This window comes from Fusarium oxysporum, chromosome 6 (genome assembly GCF_000149955.1).
Source record: "Fusarium oxysporum f. sp. lycopersici 4287 chromosome 6, whole genome shotgun sequence".
In the NCBI taxonomy this organism is placed as follows: domain Eukaryota; kingdom Fungi; phylum Ascomycota; class Sordariomycetes; order Hypocreales; family Nectriaceae; genus Fusarium; species Fusarium oxysporum.
In genome coordinates, this window is record NC_030991.1 from 4,316,506 (window position 1) to 4,331,690 (window position 15,185).

General features: G+C 45.2%; 4 protein-coding genes across 5 annotated transcripts; all 4 read left to right on the plus strand.

Moving 5' to 3' along the window:
• Positions 1 to 3,096: 3,096 nt before the first annotated feature.
• Positions 3,097 to 4,984, plus strand: FOXG_17541 (uncharacterized protein). 2 transcript variants are annotated; one of them, XM_018397549.1, is made up of 2 exons: positions 3,097 to 4,213; positions 4,404 to 4,811. In XM_018397549.1, exons 1-2 carry the CDS (start codon positions 3,329 to 3,331, stop codon positions 4,413 to 4,415), a joined length of 897 nt encoding a protein of 298 aa, XP_018258576.1. In that variant the 5' UTR covers positions 3,097 to 3,328; the 3' UTR covers positions 4,416 to 4,811. The 2 variants fall into 2 exon arrangements, with proteins under 2 accessions (XP_018258576.1, XP_018258575.1); XM_018397548.1 differs by having other exon boundaries at positions 3,097 to 4,984.
• A 4,482-nt stretch (positions 4,985 to 9,466) lies between these two features.
• On the plus strand, positions 9,467 to 10,815 carry FOXG_22853 (uncharacterized protein). The gene is made up of 2 exons (XM_018403273.1): positions 9,467 to 9,772; positions 9,827 to 10,815. Exon 2 carries the CDS (start codon positions 9,902 to 9,904, stop codon positions 10,376 to 10,378), a length of 477 nt encoding a protein of 158 aa, XP_018258577.1. The 5' UTR covers positions 9,467 to 9,772; positions 9,827 to 9,901; the 3' UTR covers positions 10,379 to 10,815.
• A 184-nt stretch (positions 10,816 to 10,999) lies between these two features.
• Positions 11,000 to 12,051, plus strand: FOXG_17542 (uncharacterized protein; the record flags this gene model as incomplete). Its single annotated transcript, XM_018397550.1, has 4 exons — positions 11,000 to 11,018; positions 11,314 to 11,533; positions 11,710 to 11,824; positions 12,010 to 12,051. 4 exons carry the CDS (start codon positions 11,000 to 11,002, stop codon positions 12,049 to 12,051), a joined length of 396 nt encoding a protein of 131 aa, XP_018258578.1.
• Positions 12,052 to 13,645: 1,594 nt separating this feature from the next.
• Positions 13,646 to 14,944, plus strand: FOXG_22854 (uncharacterized protein; the record flags this gene model as incomplete). Its single annotated transcript, XM_018403274.1, has 1 exon — positions 13,646 to 14,944. One exon carries the CDS (start codon positions 13,646 to 13,648, stop codon positions 14,942 to 14,944), a length of 1,299 nt encoding a protein of 432 aa, XP_018258579.1.
• Positions 14,945 to 15,185: the final 241 nt, after the last annotated feature.

Consider the following 15,185-nt stretch of genomic DNA (forward strand, 5'->3'; position numbering starts at 1 on the left):
GAAAGGAAATGGTGGACCGCTTAAAAGTCCAAAAAGAAAGGGACAAACTCGAGTCAATATTGTGTCAGCTGAAGGAAGTCGTCAGTCCGCACGTAGAAGGAGAAATAAGTTTTCGAAATGGATATACTCATCTGATAAGCTGTGTAAAGAAGCAGACCGAGCAATACCGTGGTGCAAGGGAGAATCTGAACACCTGTCAGACTCACCATAACACACAGTCCATGGCGTCGATCAAGCCATCAAAACTGGAGACGGCTATGAAAAATATTGAAGATTTTAAGCAACAGGTCCAAGAGCCCCCAGAAGAGATCACAGGGAAGCCCCAGAAGCCCCAAGCCATTCAGATGTCGTTAAAGAATGAAGCCACGAATATGCGAAATTCAATGCCACCCTCCGCAACAAGAGACGAAGGAAACGTCACCAAGTGTAGCTATAGTAACAACCTACCGGTCTCGTATAACAGTCTCATTACACCAACCGACCAAATGGACAGAATTTTGGGGGTTTTCTTCGAGAGATACAACCGTGAGATTGAGAACACCCAGAATAAACATCAATTACTACAGAAAGAACTCGGTAACATGGATGGTCGGCTAGATATCTATATTGATGTGTTGACATGCACGCCTGTTTGCTCTTTGGCCGACTTTCTGAGCTTCACTATGACGCAAGGAGGCAAGAACGCTCAGGGAGGTATTATAGACAAACTAGACCTTCTCATCAAACGTATGAGCGAAAGGTTCAGAGAAATTTGGTTTGAGAACAGCCAGCGGGAGGCGGAGATCTTCCAGGGGACTGAAAATATACAAACTGCCAGTATCATGTCTGACAGGAGGGCTGACAAGACATCACCTCCGCAGCTTTGCCAACTGACCAAGTATCCGTCGAACACCCAGTCCAAGAGTGCGAAGCCCCCGGCGTCGCCCGAAGAGCATACCACTGAGTCAGTCTGTACCCAGACAATCGAAATTGGAAGTGTCCAGGTAGCTAAGACAGATCAAAGTAATCCCACAAATGACAAAATAGTTCATAAGCCCCGTATTACGAAAAGTTCACGAACGTGGGGAAAGAGAGCCTTGCCATCAAACCAGGAAAGAATATTACGATCAGCAGCGAATCGTCAAAAGGATACCTCGGGTAATAACGGTTTGAAAAGTGGAGTAGCTTATTTTGAAGTAAGACTTGACCCAGAACGTATAAAGAATGCCAGAAGAGGCTCTCCAGCTAAATAGTAGATGGTTGTCCTGCCTAAACCATATTACACTAGAGCTGCTGTGAGTAAAACCAATAGAATATAAAATGATAAAGAATCGTTTCTGTCACTTTCTGGTAAAAATATGATAGACAGATAACTAAATCAGCCTTACTCTATCAAATAATACATAATGCACTGCATAGAGTACATATGAAAGCGTATTGATTTGAGGCTGCCAAAACTCCGGCCTTTGAAAAGAATGATACAGGTCATGAATGATAAAAGATAGCGGACCGGAGTAAATAACTATAGGTCCGATGGGAAATACTTGGGACCTCATGTATTCAATGAAAACAATTGGCACGATGAATCCTGTTGGATTGGATGCGGAGATTATACCGAAGCGCAAAATCCTAAAAAGAAAATATAGGCGTCAAGCTGTTGAACAGGTGCTGGGGCCTCACGTGCAAGCAGGGATACTTTAAGATTACAGCCGAAATGGTAAAACCTCTAAGGGGTAGATTTCAACAGAACACAACACGAGTTTACCAATCTGGATCAATGGACCGAATACACGTAATGTTTGACACAAGCAAGGGTCAATAAGATAATTAAGGTCAGCAGCGAGATATACCAAAACATGGCCGAAACAATGCTTTTTTATCCCAGCGTTTCAGTAAATCTTGCAAAAGGTTAAACGTGCTGTGTTTAATCATGATCAAGCTCCGCTTCAATGATACTCTCCATCGACTTAAATGTTCTCTAGATCTTCAATACCTTCAGCCCAACACTCTCAATCAGCTGGCACAACTCATTCTCTGTCCTCTCCTTTGCATCCAGACAAATCGGAGTTGTTGAATTCTGCAACTGCAAATTAAGCTCTGAAATCATATCTTACCGGTCGAAAAGAGGCCCAATTGATAATTATAACCTTCACACTTTCATACCTCTTATTTATCACTTGAGCTAACCTGTTTCCCCTTCAAGACTACAGCTACCAGTCCAAGGTAGCTAGCAAGTGACCCTGGCATCCCTGCCAGCCGGAGCTTTGTATATCTGACATAGTCAGTTATATATTTTTCCTGATGCTCGGATCAGGGATGGATGGCTTAAAAGACCTATGCGTGGATTCCAGCGAGATATGTGAGTCCGTTGCAGTACTTCCTGTTTCGAAAATAGCTTAAAATGTCATCTATCGTGCTAAGAAAAACCAAACCCTGGTAAGCTTTTCAAGTCTCTCGTTAGGACTCATTGTGGTCCTACCAAAAGGGTACAGAACGGACTAATGCATAAGAAAGCTTGTGACAACACTTCTGCGTTCCGGTAGAAGTAATGGCCGAAGAATAGTTGTGAAAAAAGGACGAGGATAATGGAAGCAAGGTAGAGGTCCTAGAACCTAGGCCGTCAACGGAATCAAATAAGCATTTTTGATTCCCGCCTATTTCTGCTTTGAGAAATAGATGACGGTCATCGTCGGCGCATGGAACCAAATACAGCGGCATCACATCACTTACCAAAGTTTGGGGCCAGATCATGGCGTAAAACCGCTCAGCTTTATACTGCTCTCGACCTACCTCCCCAAAATGGCCCCTGATAGTTGAATCTGTGTTTTTATTGCACCGTCGCCGGGTAGCTTTCAATCACTCGGTGGATAGTGCCAAATCCGGTACGTCGAATTCGCAGACCAACTTATTCTGCTGCTTAGTTCAAGTGGCTCTCGGGGTGTCAAAATCCCTTTATCGCAGGAGTCCAGCTTTATCATACGAAATGGGATTTTCGCCTCAGACCTTTTTTCACATCGCCCAGAGGGGCTCGCCTGTATACTCTTACAATGCAAGTACTGAAGGGTCAGCCAATCACGATTTGAGCAGAGACAAGTGGACTTAAGACTCCCTGAAACCGCGGTTTAATTCCGAGGTGAATTTACACATGAAAGTCGTTTATTGCATACCATCTCCGACGGGCCTCTGCCCACTTTCAATTGAGCTGTAGTGAGAGCGAAGGTCTCAACATAGGCATTAAATACAGCGACAAAAGTTTGGCGGTTGTTATTGCCTTATTGCCCAGGAAGTTCTCAGAAAATCAAATCTCAACCATAATCGGAATAGGTCTTTATCTGTGACGAGATCAGCGATGTCCTCTGAGACTAGCAACACCATTCTTGTCACTGGAGCTACAGGGTTTCTAGGCAAAGTAGTTGTCGAGGAACTTCTCAGGCTTCGTGAAAAGCACGCCATCAATCAAGTCATACTTCTCTTGCGAAAGAAAGATCCTTTAGATGCCCAGGCGCGATTTGAGCAACATGTCGCACCTTCGCCATGTTTTGCCTCCCTACCCAAGGATTGGAAACGGTCCATTCTCGTCATAGAAGGAGATTTGTCAAGCCCCAACTGTGGTCTCCAGGCCTGTCAATATAAGCTCGTTTGCCAAACGATCACTCATATCATCCATACGGCTGCCTGCATCAAATTTGATAGCACAGTCTCGGAGGCTATTTCGTCCAACATAGATAGCTCCTGCCATATTCTTGCCCTTGCCAAGAATTGCGACAACCTCCAACGGCTTGTCATCACGAGCACCGCCTACGTGACCCCACCTCAACAAGGTCCCATCTACGAGAGTCTGGTAGACCTACCTTCCCCCGCAAGTCAAATCGCCTCAGAATTGAGAAATGGAGTTCTTGGAAAGGAGGAAGCCATTGCCGCCACCGGCCATCCAAACATCTACAGCCTATCAAAGTGCTTGGCTGAACACCTGATCTGCGAGACAAGGGGTTCTCTTCCGGTCACCATCGTCCGCCCAAGTATCATTTGCGCTGCGATTCAGAACCCATCACCTGGCTGGATAGACAGCCGGGCTGCATTTGGAGGCCTGGTTCTGGGTTTCGGTACGGGATCCCTTCGAGTTATTGACGGGCGGCCAGAAACAAAGCTTGACATCGTACCTGTTGATTTGGTCGCCAATTGTCTCCTTTACGAGACGTTCCGCAGGGACATCCAAAGTCTCGATCGACGTAACGTACGTATTGTCTTTTCCGTGGCAACTATGGAGAAGTCCCTCACTCTGGGGGATGCATGCAAGATGCTGGAGCTATATTTTGACGGGCGTTTCAAATATATTGGCCCCCAGGGACCCATTCTGGACCTCTACCAGCTCTATCACCACTATATACCCTCGCGTGTCTACGCAACAGTTAACCGCATCAAAGGAAACGAAATAGGGGAAAGACAAGCCATGAAAACATGGAAAGTTGTTCGTGGTATGAACACTGTCTTCAAGCCTTACACGAATTATACGCATGATTTCCGACCTGAAGGTTCAAGTGCTGATTTCGACCCGGCAAAATACATGCATGTTATTTGCCAGGGCGTGCATACGAATCTCATGCACTCTAAGCTCTGAAACCAGTCATTGCTCGATGGCCGTTGAGGGAAAAAGTACAAGCTTTGTAGTAGCAATAGAAATAACAGATGCAATTGATATGCCATAGACTTTTGATGTCTGGATACGGTATGGCAGTCTCAATATCCTGTATATTTAGCACAGACCTTCATCCTAGCTGAAGGGCTCCAACGCGACACAAACAAATCTACATATTGGAAAACTCAAACGCTACATACATGATATTAGACTTAGCTTTCCGGACCGGTAAGAGGGCCAAGGATAGATGAGAATACTTAAGAACCACCCCAGGGAACATACATGTCCTTTGAGAACAGGGAAGTAGTTGCTTAGCAAAGAGGGAGGGCACTGTTATTCAGGTTACTGTCGTGTTTGGTGAAAGTGAGCGAAGTCAAGGCCGATACATGCGCGTGAGAGCCAGAGCAGCATCGCGACTCCGGAGCAATGTTATGCTCTATATTACAATGATGTGTCAGGATCCATGGTAGCACCTGCGACGTCAAAACCCAAGGCCCGGAGAGTTCATCCATAACAGATCCTAGTGAATCTATAGTTGCGATCACTTGCACAGTTACCAGTGTGCAAGCCAAACCGTCACAAAAGCCTGAGCTCGTCAGAGGACTCCTTCAAGGTCGGGATGTGCACAACCGAATTACTTGCCAGGCCATAGTGATATCGATCCCCAAGTTGTGGGGAGGTCTTCGTTTGAATGATGTTTCCTGCCGAGAGTTGAATGATTTATGAAAGCTGGTTGTCAACGTGCGAAAGATGTGAACAAGAGCTCGGATCATGTAATCCATGAGTACTTTCTTTGCTGGAAAAATGATTGAGTTAGTGAGCGAGCCACAGGATAAGCAAAAGCCGCTTGAGCAAGATGGCCCGGGTTGTGAGAGCATTCTACGCACATACTGTTGGCACGGATGCAATAATAAACAGGGAGCAGGATGGCAAGTTGAAGCTGGTTGTCTTGTCTACGGGTTGTTGTTTATATTGCGCAGTAGTGCTAGGTGAAAATATATATTTTATGAAACTTAGTTGTTCCTTATTGAGATGAGAGTTCTTCTCAGGTCTATATCTCTAAATGATTTCATCTAGGACTTTAAACTCTAAATCTAGGACTTTCAGACTGTTAGTCTGAATCCTGAAGGAAAGGGGAATCCCCGGATTTTCCAGCACGGGTACGGACCGGAGTTGGAGAAAGTCAGGGAGATTCACAAGACGGAGATTCACATAGGCCCAACACACGGACCCGGTTGCTGAGCGCCCTCGAGGTTAATCAGATGTCACCAAGGCGGAATTTCGGTAAAGAATAGATTTGAGATGGCTGGCCAGGCGGGACCTTGAAGCTACACTGATGTTCACAATCACGTAGTAGGTTCCTGTAACTGATAAAATTTGTGACATGGGGCTTCTTTCTGACAATCGGGATAAGTGCCGTGTGGTAGACATCTCTATATTCGTTTGCAAGTGTGCTTCTCTAAACCGTTTTCAACGCTGTTAACTGCTTACAAGGTAACACTGCCTGGTCATTACTACAATGCACTTGCAGCTATGAGCAGGAAGGTAGTATCAAACTTGAAACGACTGTAATGTTTACTACTATGGAAGAAGGTGAGTAGTCTGGTTTCATTACCGTAATCCAGCATAATGACCGTTTTTGTGAAATTTGTGTCCGGACAAGAGAATTTAGTCGTATTAAATGCTCAAAAGCAACGAAGTAAGCATTCAATGAAGGTCGATGGTAGAGATGATATTCTCGTCTCGAGGAAACAATAAAAATAGAGCAGTGACTGTAGTATAGACAAGCAACGACTTCTTCCAGCGGTATGCTAGTTAAGAATGGTATTTAGAGACCTAAACCAGGCATTTTATGAAGGATGAGAAGTTGCAAATACGCCTGTAATATTGTACTCAGATTCTACCATGAAATACTTTATGTCGCTATACAAAAGATCCTTATCCGCTAGCCATTTATTAATCTCTGTTGAGTCTTCCACACGAGACAGGATGCCCTTGCAAGTTGCCTCCACAGAAACAAACGCCCATAAGGATATTTCAGAGCCCAAATCACTCTGCCTAGTGTGCCAAAAGCGCCGATCAAGCAGGCGCCACCTACATACTAGCGATGTCTTAGATCGATTGATTTGTTCCAGGCATAGGTGTGCTAAAATAAAGCTCTCGCTTTATGAGGAACTCAGCAGGTCCGCCGTTTTGAACGACGACAATGACTTGTGCCACGGACTCCAGCCGTACGGGATTAAAGAGCTACCGACGGACAATGTGGCCGGCTGCTCAAAGGATAGAATAGCAGAGCTTCCGGCAGATTCAGTGATTGGCCGCCATGTCCTTTGGGCTGATATGATGGAAGACAAAGCCCCCGTCGTCAACCTGGATTCCAAACCCCGGACAGGGCGTTACGTAATCCTTTAGATTGGAGCATGTCTAGGCGCAATGCGTAGTTCTGAAACTAAGAAGTCGGCTGTTTGGTTAGTAATCAGCCCGTTTGTGAATATAACACCGTCTGTGTAAAATTGCAGACGAAAATAGAACAAACCCATGAGCGACGTCTTTGATCTCTGGCCCAAAATAAGCGTACATACATCGATCAATGCCCACAGGCCAAATATAGGAAGTACATTACAGTGGGCACAGGTTGAATGTCAGTAAGTGGACTTATATTTCACCCTGTGCTGTCGTTCATTTCACAAAAAAAGCAATTGTATCCCAATTGCTGACCTGTAAACAGCGACACCCCTAAAACCATCTACTACTATGTCTAAAGCAGATAATATGTGACTATAGAGAGTGGTACCTAACAGCATAGTGTGAGTCAAGAGTGGCCGAGTTTGGAAGGAAGTAGCCAAACCTCACGAAGATTGTGGATGATTAACAATTAGAAAGTTTTTGATGGAGGCGTAGTTACTAATGAAGAATCTCACTTGCGATGGCATTTTGCCGCATTGAATGAATCTATCATTTCCATATTCTATACAAGAAGTGCCCCTGGCTCCTCTGTTTAATGAAAGTTGAACATTTTCCCTACTTTTCTGCATTTTAAAATCTCCCCAGAGCACTCCAACTACCCCAATCTAATTAGGAAGCATTCATAATGAGACGAAAAGTAAAGCAGATGATGCGGCGTCTGCATAAAACGCCGCATGATCCTCGACAGACTTCGTGCCCGGAATTTCGAGCTTCGGCAGTCGTGAGTCCACTAAACAACCTGATGCAACCCAGGGATGAATTGGAATATAGCCAACCCGGCTCTATCCACCCGGCGCATGTATCGTATCCGGCCGGTAATCGTTCAGACGCAAGCTTGATTCCTGCTCCGCTGTCCATCTCGAAGTCGCGACATGGGATTTATCTATCCCCTCGGCTCAGGGAGGGGTACTAGTATGCCATGCACTTGGTTGAAAAGATTATAGAGTTATTTGGTCTCGATGTTGTTTACGTCGCTAGAATTGATTTGAATTTAATTGAGTCAGACGGGTCTGATGCTGTTGCCACGGTACTAGTGGCCTACGTTGCGCGAGGAGCGGAAATACCACGGTGGATATCACCGGCGATGTACCAGAGGCCTAATCAGGGGGCCAAATAGAGCTATAATCCTGAAGAGTTACCACTCGAGTTTGAAAGCGGATATAGCCACCTGTTTGGCAGAGAGAAGACTCAGTATGATTTCACCTGCTTCGCAAAGTACAGAATTCAATATAGTGATGGCGAGCTGAAAACATTTGTTAAGCACGCTGAGGGGCTGGAACATGCAGTCACATCACACCAAATTCTGGATCAGAGTACGTCATATCCGCTGTAACGTTAATTTCCTCACGGCTGTGACGAACTGTTTAGGATGTCGACTTTGTATTTGTCAACTTTGTATATGTATTTACTCGACCTTGTTGAATTATTCAGTATAGTCCACTTGGGTGTGTTTTTATGTCAAAAAGCACTTCTGGTACCGTTGCTAAGAAGTAGTGCGCTTCTTCGATAGAAGTGCAGTACATTTCATGATCTCATTAGGATGGATACTATCTGTATGTTGTCGGGGCCTGGAGAAGTAACAAAACAGTCCTTATAATGAACAGATCTAACTTGAGACCAGCTTGCCACCTGCTCATCTGGCTATTTATGACCTGAAGGACAGCCAGTGTATCTTTTACATGCCTTGAGACATATCCGACTACACACCAGTTACCCAAAGCTATAAGTCTATTAGATAGGTGACATGCATGCAAGATCTCCACCGCGTTTAGTCTACTTCGGAGTATTGATCGTGGACCCGATCTACGCTGTATTAGTTGAGTTAAAGCGCAACCCTGTTACTGTGACGTAATTTCTGGCATGAACACAGCTGGCCTTCCAGGAAGAATATCTTTTAGGGAACAAATGGCGGAAATTCAACTACCCTGCATAGAATTGGGTGTCTCTTGGCGCATCTTTGTCGTTAGACTGTTAATCAGCGTAACATCCTGTTCTTACTCTTTAAGGTTATCTCACGTTCTTCTCCTGCACATAGGGAATAATTTCTATAATGTCAAGCGCTAAAGTTTCGGAAAGTTTAACGCCACCTGGCGGTGAACACAGCAGTGCGTGTAGAGACGAGATGACCTTTCGTCTTCGGGTCTAGTACCTGTTATATAGTCTATATCGTTCTTTTGACGGCGGCATTCCCAAGTCTGGAGTCCAATGCCAACCCAGCAGCAGTGAAATACCTAGCTTAATAAGTGTACGAGACCTTGAATCGGTTTTATGGTACAGCCTTGCTATTATATTCATATGTAATACATCCTTGCTACACAGCACAAGATTGAATTTTTTCGGTTGCTTGCCAGAAGTTGACAACTGATTGTCTATTATTAGAAGAAACTGTGGACAACTGCAGGCAGATAAATATTGAGTGGTGGCTCACCTACAAAAAATCGCTCTTGACCGATGTGATTCACTCTTGCTGGTCTAATTTTAGATCGGTTCTCACTTCTCGGAATGTCACTTCACTAAGACTGTACTGAGGTTGATGCATAAGATGTAGTCATAAACATATCAAGCATCTCATTCATCCCAGACAATTCTTGTTCTAAGTACCGAGATAAGGGACCTTAGTAACCTAGTTAGCAGGATGTCATAAAACCACGAAAATCTAACACGGGTCCAAGCATATAGGCTCATGGCAACGTAAGAAGGTCTTGTGCATTTCAATTCTAAACAAAGAAGACTGATTCTTAAAAGAGGGTGGCCTGTAAAGGATTCTTGGAATATAAAGCTTTGACAATCTGAACCCAGATTTTCTGACAGCAAGAGACAATGGAAGTTCAACAAGCATTACGTGATCTTATTGATACTGTTCAGCTACTGCAGCGGAAGGCTACTCTTGCAGAGCGTCCACTTCTTCGACTCACTATGGAACTTCTGGAGTTGTGCGCCTCCACTGTACCTCAGCCTTGCATGGTAGAATTACTGCAAGTCGAAGTTGGTCAGCAGCAGCGCTGGGTCATGGACTATCTAAACCAGCAGAAAGGCAACGAGCAAATGACTCGACTGGCTGATGACTTCGCAAAACCGTCAGAGGATCACGAAAGACTGCTTCTTAGATACTGTCAAGAGACTTGGGAGGGTGCCAGAGCCATAGCACTGGTGTTGGACGTTCCCCTATTACGACCAACGTGGAAAGTTATGCACCATAGGGAAGCATTTTCATCTTCGAAAGGACGTAGGTCTCACAGGAGAACGGATAGTAGCTCCATTACGATGTCATCAGAGGATCCAAGAGAACATTTTTGAAGAATAATTCCTAGCTCTGGAACGATTCAATCAACAGTACCGGTATTGCTAGGAATTCATCGTTGATTTTACGATTTTCGCGCTTACCTATTCCGGAAAACTGCAAGCAGGTTCTCGCAAATGGCAGATGACTCATGAAACGTATCCTAAACCTGGCCCTCGCTATGTCTTGAAGAAGGGGGACAGGGAATCATGCTCGATTGGCCAGCTGTGTTTATTCATGTCGACATATTGAGCGGGTTATTCGGAGAAATACAGTAAGCGCTAGCGCTCAAAAGCATCTGACTAGATTAGACGCCTTTCCTACGTTCTGTCCGATCTTGCATTACCAGGAGCGTTATTAGCACAGAGCATAGGATTGTGTAGGATAGCATAGGTATACAAACAATTGACATCGCTTTGTGAAAAAAGCCGGGCTTCTGTAACATATGCCAGGATAAGAAATGACAAATAATCTTGCATGTGTGAAGAAAAATCCGAAACAATGGCTCTTGATACCGGCATAGCACATCGATATGGAACATACAGGCATCTCAGGCTTCTGTATAAGAACCTGGCAAAGACCATACTTGAGTGCGAGCTCAATAACCACGACTGGACGCTGTAGAATACGATATCACAATGCCCCTCCCCACCAGTGGTAAGGGTCTTGAGCTGCTCATCATTCAAATTTGCTGCGGCATAGTTGTTTATGTCTCTGTGTGCCTACGGCTCTGGGCCCAGCATATCAACAGAAAAAGGTCGTCACTTCGTAATAACATCACATCAAGAAAGGTTTTACTGCACGATGTGCTGATGCATGTATCTGTGGTACGTTTCTACACATAGGGACCCCCTAAGTGGCGTGATCCTTTCTAGCCCATATATATATGAGATCAGTCGCCTTCCGATTTTGTTGCACTGACAGTATTTATAGTTCTTTTATACAATCCAAGCTGTCATTGTGATTCGTGGTATCATCGAGGGTGGTATCGGGCTGCACGCAAACGACATTGACCAGACCGAAATTACCATAGGTTTCCAAACCTGGTACTTCGGCGAACTCATCTATCCTGTACTTTCATGTCTCACTAAGACCTCCGTAATCTTGTTCCTGCAACAAGCGTACATCGTCAAATTTCAAACAAGAGAGGCCGCCAACAGACGCTACATCCAGTGGGTATTGTACATTTGTCTGTGTGCCATTTGGACTTCCTCGAACGTGTTCTTGTCTGCTAGTATCTTTCAATGCTCTCCCCCAAGTCATTATTGGATGCAGTTTGAAGATCCTAGCAGCGAAGGGACATGTTCAAAGAGCATTGTACCAGCTGCCGGTATAGTTTTAAGTATAGTAACAGCCGCCAGCGATTGGGCGTTGGCTTCGGTACCCATAGTCGCCTTAACGAAAACGCAGATTCCATGGCGAAAGAAAGCCGCCATTCAAGCTTTGTCGAGTTTAGGCGTGGTGTAAGTAATCTCTCATACCTATACACGTTTTTGCTCCACTGAAACAGGGTGGACGGGTGAACTAAGATAATTATTTGACACGAAACTGATAGCGCATGAGCACGATAGAGCTGGTATATTTATGATTGTACGCGTACCCCACATTCAGACCCTGGAACTCACTGAGGACTTTCTCTATGAAACAGTGTAAGATATTCCCTTGCTTTACGGCCACTACGGGAGGCTAAGTTTCATGCAGAGATGTTGCGAAGTGGACGGTTATAGAGGCTGCTATAGGGATCGTAGCAGGCTGTTTGCCGACCACTGGACCGCTTTTGAGACTGATGATACCTATGCGAACCTCGCCGGTCGGCAGCCCCTTTGCAATGCAGTCCTCTTACAGAGCCCACGCCGAGCGAGGGCCACGACTCAGTAAGAATCTTCCTAGTGGAGAGATTTATGTTAAGAGGTCATTTTCGCTCAGTTCGAATATTGCAAGTGACACTAGCGCGGCCTTGGAAGTTAGTCAAGAATCTCGCGGGTAGTCAATGGCATATTCGTCATTGTTTGCCATTTTAATTCTGGTAACATTGGGGGCGGCGTCATCGGTTCAATGGGTTTATGCTTACATAATCGAGGCTCTGTTTATTTCAATTGCTCTTCATAATACGGTACGCATAGCCAAACATGTCACAGACACGTCAAGGTACAATGATTTGCTTTGACTATCAAGGGTGATTCCCATGTAGTTGGACATATGGCCTGCAAGCATCATCAAAATCATTTGTTGCATACAATGGTACCGGAAATGGTTATGATGAAGGATGCATCCCTCCCAGTTTTCATTGTTTGCTGGTCCCGTCAGCTGTTGCTGTCGGTAGTACACGTATAAGTCAGACTTGTTGAGATTGTATAAATAATAGAAGAGGAAATAACGCAATGACATAAACTCACATTGCTAAGCCCATAGGTTAGTATTTAGATGTCAGTCCTGAGATAGGGTAGTCAATTTACAGCCACTGTTTTCTCTTAATCAGTTTCTCAGCGATAAATAGCTGCGGAAGACTGTGTCTTGGAGTAAATTATAACACATCATCATTATGTCGTTAAGCGTAATGTAAAGGGATTTCGACCCACTTTGAGCTTTATAACCCCGCATATAAACATAGAGCATGTCCTACTAACAGCGATTACCGCTATATCGAGGGATCCTTTGCAGCCCCTCCTAGACCGAAGTAGTGATAACCCTCTCCGTACTTATCGATAAGATTTGATTGCTACCTAGACCTCTCTTGCGCTAAGACACCATCGTTGCCGAACTCTCTCTGACTTCAATTTATAACTGGGCCATTCAAATGCTAACACAGATGTGAAAGAGGTAGAGCCAAACCAAAAATACATGAACAAGAATCAACATAGCACCAGCTCTGGTAGACACTGGCTTTAGCGGCTAGGGATATAGTAGGACCCTATGCACTTACAAATGCTTTTATTGAGGAGGGGAAAGTAATGTAAGAAGATGTAGCTTTGTGAGCTGTGCAACGGAATATCCACTGGGGAGAAATATTCTCATTCAGTACTTGATCTTTGTCTACTCAAGTAGGATTAAACCTTAGTGTTGTCCGTTCACCCCGCAAGATCGCATTCCTGGTATAGTTATTATGTCACTCTATCCACAATGAGCCACTTGCCTGCTATGTATAGCAAACCGTGAGACAGGTGGTTTGGACGATAGCCATCGGTACAGAGCTAAGAACAAGGACAGAGCGTGGGCGACCGAGTATAGAGATCTAAGCCAGAGATGGTAGTATAAAATGGTGGTCTATTCTGGAGTCTCTTGAAATGGGTATCAGGCCATGGACGCCATCTATATTTGTTCGCACGTTTGTGTTAAAATGCCTCTCGTGGGCGCATCAAGTCATTACAGTTGACTACAAAGACGACGGTAGTTGCGTTGCGAGCGTGAACCACTTGGGAATGCTCCTCGCAGGAAATACAGATACTAACATGGCAGCAAATAAAGTTGTCACCGACAATAGGTGGATGACAATTTCTGAGCAGTATGACAATCTGTCGATACAGCTGACACCGCTGCTCGCCGAGCGCCTTGACGTTATGCAAGCTACTGCAGGAATGGCCCTCCTTGTTGGGTTACCATCTTCAACCGAGCTAGCACAACATCTAGGCGCAACATCATCAGCTGGAGATGTTCTTCTCGACGCAGACCCGCGGGCGAAAGTCCTTCGTATCGCTTGCCCGACACTTCCCAGGCGTGTAAGTGCAGAAGGCCACTGCCGTGGCGACAACATTGAGTGGGCTAGGGGAAGCGGCTTAAAGCATTCCGAGTCCCTTGCTACCATCTATAGCCGTCTCTTGGGCCCATTCTCTCATGTGGTCTGTGTCTTTGTCTCGAGTTTCTCCTCTACATTAGAACTAGGTAGTTTCCTATCATCCTGGCTTCGATCTACCTGGTCTAGAACGCAGATGTTTGCGCCTTCCCACTCCCCTGCAGCCTTGCCGCGCCTCATTGTTCTGACAGAGGGGAAGACTTTACCCGGTAGCGGCTTCCTAGGAGGGCTTAAGTCATCACTGGAAGCTATCGTCATGGAGCAGACGGGCTTCTCGCTCACTCGAGCCTTCTCCAACTTTACTGTCAAAGAGGCTTTGACGGAAGTCGGCCTGCTTCGGCAACGTCGATATACAAAGATGACGGCTTTTCTCGACAGCGAGTGCGCCGCGGCTCGGAGAGATTTCGAGCGCTTGAACATGCTCTATGATGCACATAACTTGGTTGACCTATTCTCCAGAGCCTATCGGTGCCTGGTATCCAATACTATCTTTAATCCAGTTATAGCTTCACGGGCATGGAATCCGATACCGTCGAATGCGGTACGGCAGATTGTAAGGTTTCTCTCTGACTATGAAGATAAAGAGTCTCTACAAAAGTTCGCGTTGCCATACCTAGTCTCTGCGATACGCGCAAACGCGTATCCGGCTACATCCCATCGTGAGTATTTGTTTCTGTTTCTTTCCCTCTTATCCTTTGTGTTTGCCTTGCAAATGTACAGGAATGGCAACACTATCTCTTTTTCTCCTCTTTACGTTAATTCTACATCGCTCCATACCTGTCTTAATATTTGATGTTTTCAAGAATCAGAAAGACGTGATACGCACATATACGAACCCATAAACTCTCACACGCCTACTCCTATTCCTATATGAATATCCAATGGTTAACGATGTTCCAAAGCTTTTGACTTTCCACTCATCTTCGACACTATCTACAAATCGACCTGGGACCACGCGGCACATACAGTATCCTTAACAGAAGACATGTGTCTGTTGTTTGAGCGTATGGTGAGGCGCTCTCTAGATGCCGTAG